Source organism: Chelonia mydas, chromosome 26, assembly GCF_015237465.2.
Source record: "Chelonia mydas isolate rCheMyd1 chromosome 26, rCheMyd1.pri.v2, whole genome shotgun sequence".
Lineage (NCBI taxonomy): Eukaryota > Metazoa > Chordata > Testudines > Cheloniidae > Chelonia > Chelonia mydas.
In genome coordinates, this window is record NC_057859.1 from 4,353,605 (window position 1) to 4,376,786 (window position 23,182).

Genomic DNA, 23,182 nt, shown 5'->3' on the forward strand with positions numbered 1-23,182 from the left:
ATTTCACGACTGGTTATTCAACCATGAATTGTTGGGCTAGATGCAGGAGGTCAGACTAGATGATCACAGTGGTCCCTTCTGTGTAACATCTATAAAATATTCTACTTAGAGAGAATGAGGATAGGTTTTAAAAAATTTATTTATAATATAAATAAAAACATAAAATTACCATAGTTTACATCAGTCACCAGAAATAACATCTAAAAACCTGCAGAAAAAAAGTAATATCTAATATATACAAACTAAAACCTGGCCTCGCCCCTTGGGTGGGTGGGACAGCATAGCAGTTACTCATATGCCTAAGAGTGACACATTGGCAATGCATACAGTCAAAGTCAAACACGGCATTGTGCAAAGGCAGCGTCTCCAGTCAATCACATTGTACAGCGCTTGTGGAAGATACGGGGCTGGTGATACAAGGAATTCCCATGGGGTGCCATTGAAGTCAATGGGACTGTGCCCCTTGACTTAAATGCGGAAGGAGCAGGGCCTTAATGAGACATGAGCTGGTGCCTTGTGGAAAACTCTTGACTGGATCCTGGTCAAGAACAATTTTGCTCTTCTTGCATCATGTATCGTTTGCATCTCTTGGGCCGTTTGCATCTGGCGCTTACCCATCGGCCTCCAGTAGGTGTGCTGTAGCTCAGCCACAAGAGGCAGGAATTGCTGGGTGGAAAATTCTCTGGCCTGTGTTCTGCAGGAGGTCAGACTAAAATCTGGATTATTCTAGGTGGTAATACCCGAAGGGACCAGGATAAGTCACAAGGCTCGGCCTTTAGGCTCGGAATAGTCTTGCTCCATTATATATTTTTTTTCTTTTGTTCAAATTATATCCCAAGCTGTCTTTTCAGAAGATATGGGTAAAATCTAGAGCCTAGGGTTTGAAATCTGAAACTGGATCCAAATTTTACAAATAGACTTTATCTTTCTACTGGGTCTATCAAAACCACCCTGAAGTTCTAGGTGTTCAGAATCCAAATGCAGATGTTTAGATTGGATATTAGGAAAAACTTTTTCACTAAGAGGGTGGTGAAACACTGGAATGCGTTACCTAGGGAGGTGGTAGAATCTCCTTCCTTACAGGTTTTTAAGGTCAGGCTTGACAAAGCCCTGGCTGGGATGATTTAACTGGGACTTGGTCCTGCTTCGAGCAGGGGGTTGGACTAGATGACCTTCTGGGGTCCCTTCCAACCCTGATATTCTATGATTCTATGATTCTATGTTGTAGTTTGAGGCTCTCTCTGAAGAGCTGTATCATTTACTGCCTAATCCTGTATCTGCACCTGTGTGGTGCCCTGGAGACTTCAACAGGGTTCTGTGTGGGTTACAGGATACAAAGCATGTGCATGCAATTGCAGGCTCAGAGCCTTAATATGCCCTGAACTTATCTGTGCACCAGTGGGAGGTAAGCTTTCTGTAATGCTACGTCTTATGTGTGGATTGCACTACCTACCTCTCGTCATGAGGATCTGCCACATCACAGTCATGGCCCTATCTTTCAGAGGTGCTCAGCACCTGCTGCTCCCGTTAACTTGGGTGCAATTCATGGGTGCTCAACACCTCTGAAATTCCAGCCCAGGGTTTGGTATTGAAGAGCAAGTTGAAAACAGACACTTGGTGCCACTTGCTTGTTTCTTTTGATTTGAAAAAAGAAGGCATCAGCGCAACATTAAAATGTGGAATTCTTCCTGATCAGACTGTTTGTTTTTCCAGGAGGAATCCGCTGTATTTAAGGCAAATACAACTACCCCTTTCTGTAAGAGGTTATCTTGGGCACTACAGATATAAGGAACCATTCGTTGGTTCCAAGTTATGATCATTTTAATTGCTAGTTGCTTGGATCCTCCCTGCCTCAGTGTGCAGCGTGTCAGAGAGGCAGTGAACGCATGACACATGCGTGGGGTGGAGGGGAAGCAAATCTGTTGGGAGAAGAACACAATATCTTACAGAAAAATGTCTGCAAACTCACATCACCTCTCAACAGAAAATCTCTAAGGGGAAAGGCAAGGAGAAACTGGAACTGGATCTGTCTTGTCTGAAAGGTCTGATGGATTTACTCTGTAAGGGTGGCAGGGGGACTTATTCCTAGAGATGGCTGGTATGCCAAAGATGCTCGCTCCTCCTGGGCTGAAGGAACAGCATGACTGTGGGAAACAGTCAACTCCTCCTTCAGTAAAGAAGGGCTCGAGACACAAAGTATCCAAGCCTCCCTGAAGTTTGTGGAAATTTAGCACTAGGGGACGTGATTCTCTTTTCCCCTGAACCTGGTGTAGTTATTTGCACAACAGTGCAAAGTCTGAGCCAAACCAGAATGGGCTCAGTCGTGTGTTCCGGGAGTAAAGTGGGGGTGGGGGAGAGACCCCTTCCTCCCCTGCAATTGTTACACAAGTTCCAGCCATGTATGTATGGGGGAGAACAGCAGCTCTCCCTCTGGTACGGGGGTGCAGCCAAGGCTGTTGCACAGGCCTGAATATCGGAGCCAATACAGACGGAGAAGCAGGGATGAGGCTGTGACTCTCAGATTCAGCATCTAATTTCTGCCCAGATCCTGGGGCATTGCAGGTGAGCACTGTCCCTTACTCGGGCTGGCTTGCAGGATACAAATCCAGCCCAGTGGCTTTGCATTGGTGGAAATGACTATGCAAAATGCAGGCCCACGGAGAATCAGTGCATGGTGGATGGGCTGGGGCCTTTCCTACCCTTGATTGTTGGGTTCTGATTTTGGGGGACTGCACAGTAGATGGGATGGTGGTGGTGGCCAAAGCCTTTTCTCTAACCCATCAGAGGAAAAGACTAGTGTGTGCTGCCCACCTGTCACGTTTGAGCCAAATGTAAATAGCTTCCAGAACGACACCTGGTTTTGCTTTGGTTGGGGAAACACACAAGGCACAGATCGGTTTCAGAGTTTAGAAGCTGGTAGGCTGGGGCACTGGCAATAGGATGCAAAGTCCATTCACCTCTCCAGCTTTGGCTTAGGAATTGGATAGCTCAGGGGTGACGGCCTCTACCTCATCAGTTTGAATTCATGCCCAGAGGGTCGTGGCTGAATGCTGGAGGCTGTGCACCAGCCCACGTGAAGGGAGTTTGGTGGATCTCGGCCCAGTTCCTTTGGGGACCAATGTCCCCGCTCCACTACAAAACCCGCTGCAATTGGCACAAATCGGTCTCCTGAGTGGCAGGCTTGGCTAGGAGAGAAACCAGCGGGCAATGGAGACTGAACTCTCCTTGCATTCCTAGAGGAGCAGGGGTTCCTTCGAAGCCACAAGCAAAGCATGGTGGGAACGCAGCATGTCACGGACTCCTGACCTGCTGCTGTCCATCCCGTACCTGCTCCATGGATAGAAGCTTCCGGCTTCTGCCGAGCCAGCTTTCCTGGGCACTAAAACTCCCAATGCCTTGAAAAAGGCGTTCAGAGGCTTGTGGCTGAGAATTCTGTTTTGTGCTTTCTGGCCCCTGCAGAACCTGCCCTCACAACAGGATCAAACGGGCACCAATGTGAGGACAATGAAGCCCAGTTTGCTCACAGCAGCGTTTGGCAGCTTCTGAGTTCAGGAGGGCTGGTTTACATGCTGGAGTTTTGTAATCCTCCATTAAAGGCTGGGGGAAGATTTAAGACTTGGACTAGAAAACAAAATGAAATCCTTTTCTCTTACAAGCTCCTGTCACCCACTGGGCCTGGAACCCACTGACTTAATGGCATGGAGGGGAATAATAAGGCAGTCAGCATTCAATAGGCGGAAACATGTGAGGGAATCAGAGAGAGAGCAGGGAAGCTGCCTCCTAGCTTGACATATGATAACTATTGAGCCAGGTTTCTCCCTGGGGTAGCAACACTGGCTTCAGAGGGGATTCTCCAGAGATGAGTGTGGTTGGAAATGGTAATTTATGCATGTTTTGACTCTGGAGGGTATATCCTAAAACCCGGCTTCCTGGCTGGCATGTGGAGAAGAAGGGAGGATGATAATGGAGTAGCCTTTTCCCATTGGAAACCTGGGGCCTGATCCCCCATTGCCTTGTGTCTTTTGCAGTTATTTATGCTGGTGTAAAGAACTACCATTCGGGTAGGGCAGCTTTTCACACTCACTTGTTCTAGCACCAGTGAGTGCACACGGCACAGGACAATGGAGAATTAACTCCTTGAGCTCCAAATCTTCCTCAGGTCACACGTGAGAGGAGTTTCCCAGGGCTCAGTTTAAGTCCTTCACTAGCATTGGTTCACACAGCCACCCCGCTCCCTACCTAGGTGAGACTTGGTGCAATTCATCCAGGACTGGAAAAATGGAGTGATGCAGGTCAGGCTGGAGGTGCACCTGCAGGGCAAAGAGGGGACCACAGTAGCAAAGGCTCTTCCGGCTCAGGGATATGACACACTGGCAGTGAAGGGTGGGACTGTTCAGCACTGCAATATCAGGGGTTATTCTGGGTCAAGACCTGCAGTCCCCCCTTTGTGTGGGTTCCCTTACGGCTAGAACGAGACGGAGGTCAGGATCGAGGTGCATTGGCTCAGCTACGTGTGGGGATTTTCTCTCTTTTCCACATGAGCACTAAAATCCAAGAAATCAAAGAAAGTTGTAAATATTTGGTAGTGGTTTAGAAAGTTGTTTTTAGGAACAATGGATCCTTGTGCCAGTGAATCTAAAACAGGTGATGGCCAAACTCCAGCAGCTGCCACCTGGTGGATCTTGACAGTAGCCAACCTGGCCTTGACCCCCACCTGTGCCTGACTGGCATATTAAAATATGGGGATCTGAACTGTAAAGAGTATATTTAGGAGCTGTTGAGGGCCAAGCTTCTTTCCTGCAGCATCTCCCTTTACTAGCCTGAACTTTGATCATGGAATGGGAGGGGGGAACAATATAAACACAAATAAAAATGACCAAAATGATGGAAAAAATGAGATGGACTGATATTTTGGTAGCTCCCAGCTCTGAGATGAGAGAGTCAACAGGAAGAACACAGGGCAGGATTTTCAAGGAGTGCTTTTGGCTACATGGCTTTGAATTTTATGCACCCAGTATAAGGTGGGAAGTCTAATTCCCCAAAGCACAGACTACCCCATCCTTCTCAGGCAACCAGACACAAAAAGCAGCAAGGAGCTGAGCTGGACTGGTCAAAATTTGTTAAACAAAAAATACTTTAGGTGGAAAGTGGCTTTTATTCCTAAAATGGAAATCTTTGCAAAAAAAATATCATTTTGTAAAAAAAAAAATAGCGTGTGGGTTTTGTTTTTTTTTTTAATGAAACCTGTAAACTAAACATTTGGGGATTTGGTGTTTTCAGTTTATTTTTCCTTTTTCTCCCCTTCTCCTTTTAATGACAGAAGGAGGGAGAAGGCAGGGGCTGGGTTCTAAAACTGAAAAGCTGAAAATTTTCTAAACTTGGAATTTTCAAAACTGAACATTTTGCAATAAGAACATTTTGCAAAAGCTTTAGAATAGGTGGAAAACTGTTCCTTTTGGAAACCTACCGGCTCAAAATTATTATGAAATGTTCAACCTCTTTTTGCGAAGACTCTTGCAGCATTTTCTGACCAGCTCTGGAAGCAAGACAGTCGGGCTTGCTGAAGTCATGGGCCTCGTTGGCATGAAGCAGTTTGGGGTGGCACGAAGCTGTACTGATAAGCACTGTCAGCTAATGCTCCCTTGAGAGTGGTCTTCTACTGGTTTCTTTTTTGCCTGAGGGCACAAGATCGATCCTCATCCTCTTCTCTCTCAGAGACAGGGAGGGATCTTTTAAATTTCCATCCCTTCCCCCAACATACCCACCATCATCCTGCTTGCCAAGGAGAAATGGATGGGGCTCCCTTTGGTCCTTGGTCCTGAACTAGCTGGTTGGGGTGGTCATTCTTGAGGTCAGGTTAAGCTAAGGAGCGAAGAAGCAGATTGGAGATGCTAATCCAAATCTCTGGCATGGCAAAAATACCACCTTTGCCTGTAGGGACTGGAGCCTGGACGGGTTCCACTGGACTCAAGCTGCAGAGGGATAAAAGCCTGCAAATCCTAGAAACCAGAATCCCCAGGAGGAAGATAAATAGATTTTTTTTTTTTTTTTTGATTGGCTCAGTGTATTCCTTAGCCCTTGGGCCCGGGCTCAGTGGTTGCAATGAGGCATTATTTCCCGTGGCGCTCAGGAGGAGGAGTGTGTCCCTGGCCACCCTCTTCCAGGGGCCGGACCAATGTGTGTGTTACACACTGGAGGGGGCTGATGTCCTTAGTCACTGTGACCCAGTGGCCCCTTCTGCACCCCTGGGAGAGTTTGGCCAGCGTGTCACTTTATTCCCTGATTGCAGAATCATCTGCTAAACTCCTGTTCCAATCCCCAACCCTCCCCTCCCCGTTTCTCAGTCCTACAAGTGGGCGACCAGCATCCTGCTGAGGAGACATCAGACACGAAGGGCAGATGCCGGCACGTCACCATTAGCAGGAGTTGTTTTCTTTCACCTCCACAACATGACAGGCAGCTTGGGGTACCATCATGGTGCCACCCTAGGGGCTCTTGAGCTGGCTGGGCAACCAGCCTGGCTAACACATACACGGCTCATCCGAACTGTACATGGGCTGTCCGGCGTTAACTGACCCATGGGGCTGTGCCGCTCAGTCCTTGCCTGAAAGAGACGCTCCTCCCCGCCGCTGTGAGGTGCGGGGAGAGAGAGAGCAGGTCTGGTTAGATCTCCGTGGCTATGATGTCCTCGTAGGGGACGTCGGTGCCATGGATATCCAGGTCGATGGGCTCTTTGCCGTCTCCCCCTGCAGCCAGTTGCTGGAGCATCTTCTCCATGTTCTGGTTCCTTTTGTACATGTGCAGGTAGCTCTGCTGCAGCTGCTTCTGGTAGTGGATCACCTTCTCCTTCTCCTCCTTCCAGATCTGTCGCTCCTGCTGGAAGCCGGAAGTCATCTGCTCGTTCTTGTCCCTCTCCTCCTTCAGCTCCGCTTTCAGCCTCTCCACTTCCCCCTGCAGGGCTTGGACATCGTCCATCATCCCCACAGCCGGGCTGGCGGAGGCCGTCCCATCCCTCCCATCGCTTCGCTGCTCCTTGAGGATGGTCAGCTCCGTCCGGAGCTCCATGATCTCCTGCTCCAGCAGGTTCACCTTCTCCCTCAACAGCTCCGACTCATTCCTCTTGCGCTGGAGCTCATTCTCACACACCTCCAGCTCCACAGCCTTGGTGCGAAGGGAATCTTCCATGTCCTGGGTTTTCATCTCCAATCCCTCCATCTTCCCCCTCATGTCCTTCAGCTGGGCCTTCAAGCTGAGGATCTCGCTTGTCTTGGCATTGAGCTCCATCTGGGAGTCCTTCAACTGCTGCTTCAGGAGGGAGATTTCGCCAGACTTCTGACACACCTGTGGGGGGACACCAACCGGCCAGCGTTAGGGCCACTGCTTAAAAACCACACCCCAAAGTGGTACAAAACCCACCATGTCGCTCACCCGTGCTCCATCCGATTCCAGTCCATGGTGGAGGTAGGAATAGAACCTGGGGGTCCTGGCTGAGAAACCTTCTCTTAGCACAGTTCTACACTACCAGTTGGACTTTTACACCCAGGCACCATCCCTGAATATTGCAAATAGATCAGTGACACCCAAAAATAGCTTCACTGAGGTGAAATTCAGTCCCTAGAGTGGGGCCTAAACTTTGCACTGGGTCTCTGCAGTGTATGTCAGGATCAAGGCTGGGATTGTCAAAGAAGCTATGGGGGCTAGGCACTCAAATACTACTGAAATTCAGATTTCCAAGGGCTCAGCACCCACAACTTGGGCCAGAATTTCAGAAGTGCTCAACATCCAACGTGCACCCAAAAACACAGGGCTAATTTGAAAATCTGGCCCTTAAAGGTATGTCTACACAAGCTTGTGTTGATGGGACTTGCGCCAGCACACTAAAGACAGCTATGTGGACGTTTCCATACTGGCAGAGGTTATGGGGAACTGTCTGAGCTTGGACCCAGAACCTTGCTCCCAGCTCGGTGTACGCACACCCTGAGATTTTAGTTTCTGGGGTTTTCCGTTTAGGAGCAAATCAACAGAAATATGAAAACAAATCCGCAGATGGGGGTGGGAGGGGGAAGGGCTAATATCAATTTTGATTAGCCGCCATCCTCTAATGTACAGATTAGTCCACCAATGGCTCTGCACATCCATTTGTAACAAACACGTTCACATGTTTGTTTCATGCTGCAGGGAGGAGAATGCTGCTTGAGTTTTCAGCAGCTTACCTGTCTCTTTTATTAAATTTATATCAGATCAATAAGGAGATTATATAAAACACAGGCATGCAGTAGGAAGGTTTTAATACTCTGATAAAGTGACCCACGTCAAGTCCAGGTAGTTACTTCACATGTAAGTAAAGCAGCTTTATAGTTCCTTGGGGGATGAGGGGAGAACAGTCTACAGCTGGAAGAATTGTGTGATTGGCTGTTTCATTAACTGAGTTATTTTAACAACAGGGTTTTTTTAAATGTCGTAGTTGTGTCTTTAAATGATGTGAGATGCCAAGATGTCATGAGGGGCACAGGATCAGTCGAAATGAATACATTACAAAGCCTCCACATGCCCGGCAAGCAAGAAAAATGTCTTAAATGGACATATTCTCTGTATTCTGTGCCTACAAACAATGCATCCACACACAACCGATAACTACCTTCACAAATTGCTCAAACACGACAATGTTCAGTGCAGTGTATGTGAGCACAGAAAAACAGGCTGGCATCTAGAAAGCCCACTTAATCCAAAGACAACTGGCATTTATTTCAGTAAGCACTGGTTTGGGCCTTAGGTTCTTAAATACTAGAATTCTGGATGCTTCCTAAATGCAACAGATAGTGTGAAAGAGCTCAGCCACAAAGCATTTGTAGACCCCAAAAAGGGTAACTGTGCAATCACCTGTTTGCACAGTTACTGCCTTTTGCATGCCTACCTGCGGGTGCAATCTCCTTACTTTCACGTGTGCTTTTTTTTTTTTTTTTTTTTTTTTTACAGTCACAGCAATTTGGAAACGCCCCCGCCCCCTCACTTGTGTGACGTTAGTGTGTTCAGAACAGAGCACTGTCTCACCTCCCACTGAGTTTCTTCCAGCGCTGGGGCAAAGCTGGTTTTCTCTTTCTCGTAGGACCTCAGCTTGGTCTGCAGCAGGTCTTGCTCCTTCATGAGGTTCTCCAGCTCCTCACGAAGCTGCTTCTTCTCCTTTTGCAACTGGAACACTTGGAGGTGCAGCACCTGCTGCGTCCGCTGCATCTTCTGAGAGGTTTGCTTGAGCTTGCTGTTGCCCTTCTGCTTCAGCCCCTCCAGCTCTTCCTTGCAGCGCCTCTGCTTTTCCTCATAGGCCTGGCAGGAGGTGATCTCCTTCTCCTCGAAGCTGCACTGCAGTTCCTGCAGTTCCCCTTCCCTCTCCAGCAGTTTCTGCTCCAGCTCCTGGATGGTGGACTCATCTGTGGAGATGGGAGACCGGATGCAGGAGGCTTTCTCGTGGTGGTGGGCAGCTTTTCCAGGGTTGAGGATCTTGTTGCCGCTGTCGGAGAAGGACAGCGCCTTGAGGCTCATCATGTTGCTGTCTTGTATGATGGTGCACTGGGTGATGTTGTGGGCTGAGCCCCCGAAGCGGCTGATGGGCCCCATAGGGGTGACCAGGGGATCCAGCTGGTAGCTGCTGGTGGTGCTGTGGGTTGGGAGGCTGGACATAGAGTTCCTGCCGGAGTCCGACAAACCTCCAGAGCACAACATGGGCTTGAGTTCTTGATCCTTCGTTTTGTCCGGAGGGTGCAGCTGCTGGGAGATATGGCTGCCATTTTCCGGAGAGGAGTGGAGGATCGCGCCTGAGCGGGGGATCACTGGCTTGAAGGCAGTTGGCCTTATAACGCCCTTCTCTGTGCCCTAGAGAGAAGAGAGATTCTGATCAGTGCATACCCAAGGACTTGGATCTTACTCCTTTCTGCTTAATCCCTTGTAGGTTTTCTAATGCCAGGGTCCCTGGCAGCTGAGGCTGCAGGGGGTCCCATAGCACAGCTGAATCCTGCTAGCTGACTCACTGCAGGGCTGCCCCACTTGGGAGGAAGGCGGAGGGACTGAGGAGGGGGGCGGGGAGATCCCCGCCTGTAGAATTGTGCTGGCCTGTGTTCCAGTGACTGGGGGAGTGGTTCTCCCCAGGAACTGAAATTAGAGTTTGAAAATGACTAAATTGGCAACAATGCATGTAACTAGCGGACCACTGGGAGGAAGTTCAGAGTTCCAGAATCAGCTTGGCCTCTAGCCACTCTTCTCCCTTGGGAGCTTCCTTTGCTTCTCCTCCCTATGCCTCTCTTAAGGCTGTTTGTTCCCAGATGCACTGAAATACCCTGTGTCCAGTGGGTCTAAACGGTGCAGCAGGCAGGGGAAGGGATGTTAGCGGTACCTCAGGCTTCTCCTCCCATTGCTTCCTTGGAACGTGCCCTGGGAAAGATGCAGCTCAGCCAAGGGATAGCTCTCTCTCTTGGCTCACCCCAATGAGAGTTGGAGCTGTGGGATGGGAACATGCAGGGGGCAGGGTGAGCACGCAGCAAACCCAGTCACTGAAAAGGAGAATGTGGCTGGCTGGTTAATAAATAATGGTCATATTTGCAGTGATCTCAAGTCTTGCAGAAGAAGGGGGGGTTACCCCATTTTAGACAACGTGGGGAACTAAGGTCCAGAGAGGTTCAGGAACTTACTCAAGACCATGCAGCGACTCGAGGGCAGAGCTGGGAACAGAACCCAGGCTCCCTAAATCCGAGGCTCCTGCTTTCCCCATCAGAGCACACTCCTCTCCCAAAGCAGGGAATGGAGCCCAGTACCCTGTGGCTGGTGCAGTCATTTGCACCAGGGCAAAGCAGGGAGAAAACTCCACCCGTCTGATCTCCTAGCAAGTTACACTCAGTGGGCAATGGTGCAAATGGCAACCCAAGGGGCAGGATTCAGAGCCCAGGAGACCTGATTCACAGGGCCCTGATCTAATCACTAGATCATGGGTTCATAACTGGGGCATTGTGACCATTCTCCCTTTCTTTAGGGCTAGGTGGGAGGGGAGTCCCAAAACTATTTGCCTTGTAACCTGGGATTGTGGTCCAGAGAGTGTTTGGCAATAGTGGACAAGCCATGTTCTTGGGCTGACTACCAGTGGGCACACAGCCCATGTCCTGTAGCACTGGGCCAGTCTTTTAATTATTTTGAACATCTGGGGATCACGAGCTTTGATTCCTGAGGCAAATGCATACTACTGTTTACACGGGGCATTGCTTCCTTGCTGGCCTGTGGCCCTAGGAGGGATTGTTTGGCTAATTCCTGTCACTCGAAGAGCTCTGCTGTGAGTGCCCTTAAAGCCACACTTGGTTATGGAAACGTTTCAGTCCAGGAGCGAAGCCAAGCTGTTTGTAAACTGCAGCTTCTCCAGCGGCACAGACAGGGACCTGCTATCAATCTAATTCCTGGCTCTGGCCCGCAGAGCTTGACTGGAGCGCTCAGCTGCTTCGTAACCAAGTTCTGGTTTAAAGCGTAGCGGCTGCCTTGTGAAAAGCTTCCTCAAGCCTCCTCTTTACAGACTCTTGTGTTTCTCCTTTGTTGTACGTACTTACTCCCTGTTACCATAGTATCTGAGCATCTCACAACCCACTGTGAGGTAGGACACTGCTATTATCCGCACTGTACAGATGGGGAACTGAGGCAGAGAGAGACTAAGGGATGTGCCCAAGGCCACACAGGAATTCTGTGGTAGAGGAAGGAACTGAACCCAGATCTCATAACTGCTAAGCTAGCACCCTGAGCTCACAACCATGTTTCCTGTTTTGTAGCTTAGCTCTACACCATGGTTTTATTTCTCTTTTCCTTCACTTTCACTGTTGCCAGGGATGGCTTGCTATGTCGCAGGCCTTGGTCACGTGAACAGTGAGCAGCCATGGACCTATCAGAGCTGGGGGAATCCTGGTGGCTTCAGTTCACAGTGGGGTCTGGCAAACCTTTTATTTGGTTTCAGTCCTGCCAGCCTCCTGAGCTTCAATTTGACCTTGAACAAAGGCCGCAACTCCGTGCAAAACTCGGCCCACCCAGCTGAGTTCCACCATGGTTTCCACCTGAAACCCTAAGGCTGCACAGTCACTATGTGGGAGCTATAAACCAGTCCCAGGCTAACTTGAGCGAAGCGTCTCGGGAACCTGCTCTGGGTTTGGAGTTTGTAATGAAGTCTCAAACTAAACCATTCTTGGGGTTTGACATTAACAATTCTGCACCTCCCCAGTGGCCTTCAATTGGCTTGTGGAACTGGGAATTTTGTTTCAGCAAAGTGACTCCCCAAGTCAACCAGGGGCAGAGTCGGAAATAGAACCCAGGAGTCCTGAGTCTGCTCTAACCACTGGATGACACTGACTGTGCACAGCTGCAGCTCCACCGGCACAAATAGCAGGCTAGCCTGTCTGCACTAAAGGCTTCATTAACGCCACTAACTACCCCACTGGCTGAAGGTGGGGCAATCTCCCAGTTCAGACAAGGCCTTAGACACGGTGTGACTGGTCTCTGTTACTAACCAGTTCCAGCTGATTGGAAAATGGCATCAGTTTCTGGGGAGTGGGTGTGCCAAAGTCCATGCCAGTGGCCCCTGCCTGGCTGCCCAGGTCCCCGCTGGAAAGTGATGTGTAATCCGTCCGGTGGGAGCCATGGGCTTTCTGGCTGACCTTGATGTAAAAGAAGTCCTCGTTCTTGTTGCCTTTGGAGCTCGACTTGTTGTGGCTGGAGTCCTGGGAGAAGCCGAACCTCAGCAGCCCATCTGAATACCTGTTCAACTTCTTCAGGTGGGACGACTTGCGGAGCTTGTACTGGGAGGCCCGGCAGTGCTTGCTGTGGAAGCTGTGGCCGGAGATGAGGCTACTGACGCTCCCCATGATGCTCCTGGGCTGATGGCATGTAGAGGAGAGAGGAGACCCCAGGAGTGTCTTCTACGGAGGTGTTCTGGCTAAGGGTGGAAACCGGTGGTGCTGCAGTCATAGCAAAGATCTCGCTGTGCCCAGGAGTTGCAAACCTGCGGGAGACAAGAAGTGAATGGAAGAGGATAGAACAGGGCAATTCAAGTGCATGGGTCATGGGGGGTTTGGGGGCGGAGGGGGAGTTCTCTGGTCTGTGCTGTGCAGGAGGTCAGGCTACAATGGTTCCTTCTGGCCTTAAAATCTCTGAATCTAAGTGGCTGGGTCCAATTCTAGTTCCTGCTGGACAAGTGTCCACACCACATAAACTGCCTTCCCGCCCCCGGCCCCCTTGCCAGGCTTGGCAGAGGGGCCAAGGATTGTTTGGGTCAGAGACTGCAGGTCCCTCTCTCCACTTCCCCAGGTCCAGGCTCTGAAGCACAGAGGGGGCGTGCTCCCAGTGTCCCACGGAGCAAACAGACAGCACGGCAGACACCCGACACGGTGAACAGGGGGGGCTGTGGGTGAAGGCACACGTAAGTACACACACACACGTACGTACGTACACACACACAGAGAGGAAATAGCCAGGCTCCCTTCTGGAGTGTTTGGAATGCTGTCTAAAGCCTTATCTACACTCAGGAACTGTCCTGATTCGGCAGCTGGTGCAGCTGCACCAGTGCTGACTGCTAGGGCCAACCCAATTGACTTACCTGGGGAAAACCTTGGCTTGCTCCAGGGGTCGGCAGTGGCAAGCACTTCTGCGCCTGCATTGATTGCCTACCGCTGGTGGCTGATTCGGGGCTATTTCCACATGTGGACAAGGCCTTTTCTTAGTGACTTGCAGCCTCTGTTTGCCAGAATGGACAAGGGAAGGAGTCTCTAACGCAGCACTGAGGCATTCTGAAAACAAGATGTGTTACCTACAACAGGTCCTAGCCAGCTCTGTGGCTCTTAGCTCCTGACTCTCATTTTTATTGTACTGCAGTAGCACCTAAGAGCCCCAGTCATTGACTCAGACCCTGTTGTGCCAGGTGCTGTACATGGTCAAAAAACACATTCCTAAAGCCTGGCCCTCTGCAAAAACAAACTGCTATAATGCAGCTTACACATCCATGGTATATTGGAGGTAACAGAAAGCAGTATGTGATTTCCTGTCGTGGGGCAGTGGGAAGTTTTCTGTTAGTCATCCTGACAACCTCCTGGCGCGTTCACTGGCCCGTGCTGGAGGGCTGCTATTACCAGATTCCAAGCAGACTGCTGGGGCTTTGTCTCGAAGTACGGCAGAACATAAATGAAATGGTTCAGCTGCACGTGGGGCTCCTGCGCATCTGTTTGGAGACCAGTGTGAGTGAGCAGAGCGGAGCAACATTTTTGACCCAAACATTTTGTGTGGGACAAACACAGTTTTGAGTCAGCTCAAATCATTTTGTAAATTCACATCCGATTTGTCAAATTGTTTTGGTCAAGGGAAAAAAAAATCCTAAACATAATAATTCCGAGAGAGGCTAAATGTTCTGTTCTGACAAGGTTTCAAATCAAAATATTTTTGTTTAGCCGAGCTTCTTGTCTCAACATTTCTTTACATTTTTATTTTTTAAAACCAACAATAATAAAACCTTTATAAAGCTCAAAACTGAAAACATGTTTTGTTTGCCCTGGGACCATTTAACAAAAAAACAACAACTTCAGCATCGCCAGCGACCAAACAATCAGATTTTAGCACAGCTCTGCATCTGAGCCACAGAGGAGCTCCTCCCTCTGCCCGGTGCGTGATGCTGTGTAACTGGCCGAGGGGATGCTGCAGCAAGAATCAGTTTAAATTCAAATACAGGCTGCTGGCTCAGATGTGGGTCTTCTTCTCTTGGAACCTGCAACGAACAACGTTCCAATCATCAGAGTCTTGTCTGATTCAAGGAAGTTCCCTTCCTGTAGTTAGCACCGCATCTGCCTCTGCCCCTGAAATATTCACTATGCCATTGCAAACACTCATCCTCTGCCTCAAAAGGGTTAGTGAAAATAACACTCTGCCCTCATCTAGCATCTTTTAGTCAAGGCTCTCAAATCTCTGTGCTCGCTTGTCCTTTTCTTTCCTTTCCCCCACCATTTTTCAGGATCAGCAGCATGGACATATTTCCTCCACAAGCAACTGCTCTTCTCCTGCTTTTATATATATATAATACACACACACACATACACACACACGCACCCCGTTGGTGCATGCACGGCACACACACATACATCCTTGTTGCAGGATCTTAAACACTGTATCGATGAGAACAAATAGGACGCTTCCAAAGTCATCAGAATCCCTATTCAGCTGCCCCAGTCCTGCTGGGCCCCTCTATTAACTTTCTGCCCTTTCATCTCGTTCACTTGCGGGCACTTAATGCAGCCTGACTGAAGTCCTGCTGCCGTACAGTCCTTTATCGGTTTTCCGTTATTGTCTGAGATGGTATGAGTGCGTGTGTCCGTGTCTGCACATTCGTACGTGTGAAGGGATGTATGTGCACGAGCGTGTAACTGTGTGTGGGAATGCATGGGGTCCGTGGGCATGACCGCGTGTGTTCACAAGTGTGCATGTGAGAATGCAAGGTGCAAAGGTTTTGTCAATGCCTGCATGTGCGTGAAAGCAAGTTTATGTAAGTGTGCAGGGTGAAGAAGCCACATCGTAGCCCGGGGCATTGTTCGCTTGTAGCCTGCTGGCATTCCCTCCATCCCGGTTACAAAGAACAGTGACTGAAAGGACAGTGGCTGAGGAAGAGACGTACAGGGTATGTGTACGCTGCCTTGACCTGCGTCAGCTGGCTTGGGCTCGGGCTTGGGACAATAAAATTGCAGTGTAGGTGTTCGGGCTCCGGTGAGAGGGCGAGAGCCCGGGCCTGAACATCTCGACTGCCATTTGACAGCCCTCCAACCCGAGTCTCCCGAGCCTGCGTCAGCTGCCAGAGACCAGCCATGGCTGCTTTACTGCAGTGTAGACATACCATAGAAGGGCTTTTCCCTGGTGGTGAGGAAGGCTCTGCTGACCTCCCACAAGCTGCCTGAATTCCCCGGAGCTGGAATCTCAAACTCCCTCGCTTTGTGGCATGGTTCCCAGAGAGCTGGATGCTATAAGCCTCAGGCTGGAGTAACTCCAAAAAAGGTATATTCCACCCTCTCCTTGGGCAGCCTTTTCCCTTGCCAAACTCCTCACAGCTTGCGCGCTCACCTCACCATTTAACCTTCGCTTCCCCTGCTGCAGCTGAAGCTCACGGACTTCTCCTGTTCCTGCTGCCTGAGGGCTTGGCTGCACTGCAAAGTTAAGTCGAGTTATAACGGGCGTAGCCCCGAACGCGAGTCCCGTCCATATCTAAAGAGCCTTCATTCAAGTCTGGTGGTGTTAACATGAGTGAAGAAGAGGTCAGGGCTATAGGCACAGCAAGTCAGCTGTTAACACAACCACTCTGTCGTGTGGATGCAGGCTGGTGCCAGGAGTCCTCCAGTGCTGTCCCCCAATTCCACCCATGAGCCCAGAGAGGACAGAAAGATTCTCCCACAATGCCCTGGGAAAGCATTCCCAAAGCAGCTCAGCGTAGCGCAGCGCTCAGAAGAGTGGGCTGCGTCCCTGGAAGTCTTAGCAGCACCACACAGGAGCGAGTGCAGCACCGGTGCGGACACGGCAGCTCGGTGTTATTTGGCAGTCTGGCCGCGCTCGCTCGAATTAGCCTAGCTCCAGAGGAATGACGCGAGTGTAGAGAACATGAGTTCACTCTGCGGGGCAGACAGACCCTACGGAGACCAACTGGCCCCTTTGGGGTTTTGCAGGTAGTTCTCAGCTCTCCCCTTAGACGTCCAAATCAAACTGTTTTCAAGTAAGGCTGATGCCATTGCAACAACTTCTTGAATGCAATGCACTATGGGACACCCCTCTGCAGCGACAAGGCCAGTGCAATGCCATTTCTCATAGACTTTAAGGTCAGAAGGGACCATTGTGTACGGTGCCTAGCACAATGAGCTGTGGGTCCACGACTGGGACTCTTAGGAACCACGGTAATATAAATAACAGTAAGAGCTCTTTTGACGTGCTCATTTATTTTTCTCACTGAACTGGCACCTACTCTGGGAGGGTTGTGCCAGCAGCTCTACTCGGCCAGCTTTTAAAAGTAAACAAAGCTCTGCCCTTTGGGAAGGCATTTAAGCTGAACCAAAAAAAACAGCCACACGTCTTGGAATAAGTGTGTCCACCGGGGACAGAGTCCTGAGAACAAGCAGCTGAACCAGCACTCTGGTTACTGATAGAGGAAAGGTGTGCTAATGACCAGGCTGAGGAGACCTAACGAGCTAATTAAGCCATTAACTGGGAGAGTAGAAGAGAACACAGGAAGGAAGTGCTAGGGGAAGAGAGAGGGCATGGGAGTGAGCAGACAGGGTGGGTCAGAGTAAGGGCGATCTCCAGCTGGAGAGATGTCTTCCCTTCTCTCCTTTGGATGAAGGTGTTGTGAAGCTGCATAATGCTATTGATGGACTAGGACTGTACAGGGGGTGGGGTGGAGCACTGTAAATAAACTTCAGGCAGATACCTACAAAGGGGAGGGGTCAGTAATTAGAGAAAACAGGAGTGGGGGAGCACGCCCCCGTTACAGGGATCGTAGCAGTACAGGTTGTAAAGCTTTCCCATGATGACAAAGCTTAAGAAGAGGGAAGAACATGGTCAATTTGAGCTGCATTTGGAACTGGCATGTCCTTGAACCCTGAAAGTACAGTATATGATCAGCCCTAATAGTTATCGTGCCTTCTTTACAGTCATGCTTAGCCAAGCTAGACACATTCAGCTCTTTAAATCTCTCCTCTTAAGTCAGCCCCTTGCTCCCTGAGCTCTCTCCAGTTTTCAATGCTTCTTTTAACCTACCTCAAAGGGCTGTTGTGAGGCTTAATTACATTTAATGTCTGTGCAGCACTTAAGGAAGATGAGAGGAATTATATATGTGCTAAGTATTATTATTATTATTATTATTATGGTTTGGAGGTATGCAGAGCTGTATGCTAATTCCCTTTGCTAGAAAAACAGCTCTTCAAAGCCACAGTGGTACTTGGTTCCCCACAGCAGGGGTATAATGAAGATGTACCCTCTAGATAATTCAAGAGTTGGGTGGAGGGAAAGGGGGGGGGTACAAGTTGCTGGTGGGCAGAAATTAGGGCATAATCAAAATGAACTAAATTCAGAGTCCATGGGAAGAAACGACTGAAAGGGAAATTGTTTGGTGGCTGAGTCATTCTAGCAGGGCGAACAATCGGAAGCCATTCTGCTTCCCACTGCTTGCTAAAAGCTTTTACGCTCCAAGCCCCGGGTGTTAGGGTCACCTGTCTTCACCCCTCTGGCTGTGCATAAGTGCCAGAATCCCACCACTGAACGACTTCCTGGGCGTTGCAGGAGGGATTTGTCTTTACACAAGAATGAAAGTATACGCTGCTCCCCACAAAGAAGAAGAAGAAGAAAAAGACAGACAGGTTGAGTGCAAAGCAGATGCACACACATCCCTCATGAGACTGCGAGGACAGGGTAGAGGGCTGCTTGGCATTGCTGCACAGTGCTGTGACAACACTGTGAGAGATTTCCAGACAGGGACGTCCCAGGCAAAGTATGAAAGACACCTCGGCCTCTCTGCCTGGGATAATATAAAGCACATGGCTTTACTGACACACAGTGAGGAGAGCAATGAAGAGCACTGTGTCACCCAGGGGCCATTTCATAAGTGCACCTTCTAACAGAGGCAAACTCAGCCCTGTCCCTACCTGCTGAGCTGGGGAAGGTACTCTTCTGGATCACCCAGCAGGCTGCTGTGTATGGAACACAATAGCCCTGGTTAGATTCTTTGCTATAAGAAGGGGGCTCCCTTTTTAGATGGCCACATGGGGCTGTTAACCGTGGGCTGCTGTGAGTCTTGGCTGTTCGCCTAATCCGTCAGCCTCTTCTTGAGGGCTTTGTCCAATCTGCTTTTAAATGTTCTAAGCCAAGGTCCCTCACAGCCTTGGGAAATTGTTCCACAGCCTGGTACAGTTTGTTTCTCCTAAATTTTCTTGTACTCAGTTGCATCCTTTCATTCCTAGTTAGACCTCCGTGCACCACCCTAGAAAACTCCCCTCCAGCCTAGATGTTCACTGCAGGCCCTTTTCATGCCCCTGTGTACCCAAGCTAGACATACAGCTCTTTTGATCTTTCCTTGTCTATCATTTTCCCCAACCCCTTAATCACTCCTATTGTTCTTCTCTGAGCGATTTCCAGACTGTCTAGCACATCTCAAGTGCTGAGAATTAGACACTGCGTTCCAGGTATAGTTAACTTGTACCAGAGTTACGGAGAGGGATTAGTATATAAAGGTTGAGAAAAATCCAATTAACTTTATTAAATATCACACACACACAGATTGTCATGAGCCAGGAGAAGTGGATTCTACATCCAGCCCTGGGTTTTTCTAAGTTTCAAACTCTTGGTCCTTATAAACCAAGACAGGAAGAACCCCCCGCCCAAGAACTCAGAATATTCACTCTAATGCCTATATCTATTTGGGGAGATTAACGGAAATAAGTAAGAGCCAAGACCTAAACACTGGAGTTTTTCTCTCCTGGCTGCGATACATCCAGGCAACCAATTTTGGGCCCATTCAGAGTTTACTAATTAAGAGAGGTAATATGTGTGGAGGAGGGTAATTTGCCACAGGGCTTAGGAGAATTGGTGCAGAAATTCACTGTGTGTGTGTGGCACTATGCCTGTGTGTGTACGTGGCAGGTAGCAATCATAGAGTGAAAACCTCACAACACAGCTATCGCCTTGGCAGAGCAAGACATCAGGCAAAACAAGCGAAGGAAGGAGATAAAAGCAGCCATCATACTTACAAACATAGGCTGAGATTTTTCAAAGGTGCCTAACAGATTTTGATGCCTTAAACTTAATGGGAACTGAGTGTCCAAATCTCCTAGGAACCTATCCAACCCATGGAGCGCAGGCCAGGCTGAAAGAGAGAAAGCTTTGACTGAAACACACACACACACTCTCTCTCTCTCTCTCTTCTAAAAGGACTGGCTACTTGCTAAAATTTCTGTGGTACCCTTGAGCCAAGATTCTCAGTGTGCTTTGTGCATATCAGTAAAAGAAGCCTCGCCATATTCCTATTTTACCGATAGGCACACTGAGGCAGATGTTTAGGCCAACAGTTCCCAAAAAATGGCCTCTGATTTTGAATGCCCAGTTGGAGGCACCATGGGCCAGATTTTTAAATCCTCTGCAGTGCTAGGTGAGCTGTGGCCACTTAAAAATCAGACCCCAAGATCTTTCAAGCAGGGGACCTGTAAATGGAAACACCCACAGTATGAGGCCACTTTCACCGTAAGGGGCTTGTGCCAGGTGACAGAAGTCAGTGGCAGAGCTAAGAAAAGAACCAGCGGGTCCCGATTCCAGGGCTGTGCATTTAAGCTGCTTGTTTTGCCTTTCCTTGCTCAATTTCTGGTGTATCTCTGGGAGATGGTAAAGAGCGTGTGGGAGCTGCTGGGACTTTCTGACAGCTCAGCAAGAAACATTTAAATAATTCTCATCCCTCCTACGCACCTCTGAAAGTTGGTTCCCCCCCCCCTTTTCATTTAAAAACTAACATTTGAAATATACAGAGGAGTCTGCACTCCTTGTGCTTCATTAACATAAAATAAAGGGCCTGCAAACTGACAGGCTGCAGAGAATTCAGAGCAGGAAAAGAAAGCCAGTCTCCTAAGATAATCCTATTGTGGCTAGGGCTTGGAAAAAGAGGTGTGTGTGCGTGTGTGAAAGAGAAAGAGATGCTGAAAGTGTGGTATCTGTATGTGTGTTGGCAACTGTGTGTGAGTGCATGAGTGTGTCTGTTTCTGTGTGTGATGATGAATCTGTGTGTGTATACATGTGTATGTGATGGAAACCATATGCGTATGTGCTGTGTGTGTTTTTGTGAGTGTGTAGCACTATCAGTGTGAATTTCCGGTGTGTGTTCTATAAGGGTGAGTGGTGAGTCTGTGATGCTGAGAGTGAGGTGTGTGTGTGTGGGGGGGGGGGATGTCTCTAACTGTCAATGTGAGCATGTCCGTGTGCTGCTGGGTGTCTACTGTGTCTTTGTGTGTGTTCTCCATTAGCAGGTGAGGAGAAGTTTGTGATATGAGTGCATGGTGTGTCATTGGGCATATGTTTTCCCATTTGAGTGTGTGTGTTTGTGTGTTGGTTCTAGGCAAGAGTGAGATGTGAATGTCTGCAGCAGTTTCTGATAAGCGTGCGGCATCTCTGTCTGTGTGTGTTCGTGTCAGTGTGTGGCGTCCGTGCGTCTGTGATGTATCTGCTCACGTCTGTCTGCCAAGAGCCAAGGAGACATGGGAACGGCGGAGAGGCCAGGATGGGAGCCGTCATCACAGCCCCACCATCGTGTTAAACTCCCCTTGAGTCATTAACTTTTATGACAGATTTCAGAGTAACAGCCGTGTTCGTCTGTATCTGCAAAAAGAACAGGAGGACTTGTGGCACCTTAGAGACTAACAAATTTATTTGAGCATAAGCTTTCGTGAGCTACAGCTCACTTCACTTGAGCTTATTTATGCTCAAATAAATTTGTTAGTTTCTAAGGTGCCACAAGTACTCCTGTTCTTTTAATTTTTATGACTGCTGCAGGTTCCAACCGTCTCCGTTCCAAGCCCGTGGCCTCGCCTGATTCAAGGGGTTCAACACCATGACATTAAAATGCAGTTCACCCTGTCACTTGCCAACTGACAGGGACAAAAGAAAAGAAAAGACGTGAGCCTCCCCCCGGCCCTGCCACCTCCTGGTAAATTAGCCTCACAGCTCCTGCTTGCTCTTTTGTATCTGCTGGTTGGGTTGTGAGTGCCCTGTGGGGAGGGAGTAAATACACAGCATGGGCCCAGCCTTGGTCAAACGTCATTACCAATGCATTACATGTCAGAGCAGCTCTTGGGGACAGAATGCAGGGACCCATCAGGAGAGCCGGAGCATTGTGATGCAAATAGGGGCCGGGCTGGCACAGTGTGCAGGGGGCCTATGACAACAGGGCTGGGCTGAACAAAGAGATTATATCTTTGCCATAGGGTATGGAGATCAGGGTGGGGACAGATTCGGCGCTGGCATAACTGGGGTGCAACCCCACTGACTTCATTAGAGACAGTCCTGCTTACACCAGGGATGCATCTGGCCCCGGGGCTTTGTGTGCGCAGCAGGGTGAGCTGGTGATTCAATGGCAGAGCTTAGAGGCAGGTCGCTCTGATTGTGTCTGGCTAGATGACCCTTCACGAGATTTCAAGGGCCTGTTTAACGAAATCAATTGAGGGAGAATGATAATGGGCCATATGTGGGGGTTTGTTATAAGGTCCCTGCTGTGCTCATGTCCCTGTGTTACTGAACTGTATTGGGACTGTAAAGAGAGATGTGCTATCATTAATCTGTATGACGGTAGCACGTATAGACCTCAGCGGAGGTCAGGGTCCCATTGCTCTGATGCTGTACAGACACACAGGATACGTCCACACTTACCCCATGTTTCAGCCCACCGACCACCCCCACCATCCACATACGAAGCCCTTAAGCACCTGGTTATATGTGCTTTGAGCCCACCCTCGCAGGATTATGGGTTAGAGCCTGTGCTTTGCTTTAAGGCATGCGCCGACCTGCCCATTTTGCGGTGAGGATGCAGCTAAAGCATGCGTAGCTGAGGTCATGTTTACCTAGTCCTCCAATGTCATCCCACAATTCCACAGAACTCACTTCCCACTCACCTGCAATGCACCGGAAGCTACCTGTTTATATACACTTCGCTAGTGTTGAACCCTTCATTCCAGGTGGCCTGCTCCGTGTTCTGCACGGCTCAGCCTTACCAGGTACTGCATACTGTTAGCTGTCCAGGAGAGCACACCAGGGTTCAGAGACTCTGCCTGTCCCGAAGCAATTACAATATGGACAAGCTAAACAAAAGGTGGGAGGAAGGAAGGATTATTGTCTCCATTTTACAGATAGGAAATTGAGGCGCAAAGAGACTAAGGCCCAGATTTTTAAAGGTATTTAGGCACCAAACTCGCATTGAGTTCAAAATCAACTTAAAATCTGGGTCAAAAACTTGCCGCAGATCACACAGAGTCTAGGGAGTTTGTGGCAGAGCCAGGAAGTGAATCCAGATCGCCTGGGTCTCAGGCCACCCTTCCTTCCTACTGGCAGCATTACTGACACTGCTATTTTGATGGGGAGGATATTTCCGGGATCGGACCATTTATTCACAGCTTGTGGAATG

The 23,182-nt window shown here is 49.2% G+C and overlaps 1 protein-coding gene across 5 annotated transcripts in view; it reads right to left on the bottom strand.

Annotated features, from left to right (window-relative positions):
* Positions 1-2,193: 2,193 nt before the first annotated feature.
* LZTS1 (leucine zipper tumor suppressor 1) overlaps positions 2,194-23,182 on the bottom strand; it is a 40,113-nt gene continuing 19,124 nt past the window's right edge. For 2 of the 5 annotated variants that reach the window (XM_027828606.3, XM_037886387.2), the window contains exons 2-4: positions 12,525-13,015; positions 9,052-9,867; positions 2,194-7,341 (exon numbers count right to left, since the gene is read on the bottom strand). In XM_027828606.3, coding sequence (XP_027684407.1) covers positions 6,664-7,341; positions 9,052-9,867; positions 12,525-12,878 — 1,848 coding nt within the window. In that variant the 5' untranslated portion in view covers positions 12,879-13,015 and the 3' untranslated portion in view covers positions 2,194-6,663. Of the gene's footprint in view, positions 7,342-9,051; positions 9,868-12,524; positions 13,016-14,005; positions 14,228-19,772; positions 19,884-23,182 lie in introns of those variants that run through there. The other 3 variants (XR_006287589.1, XM_043536447.1, XM_043536446.1) reach the window with 3 other exon arrangements.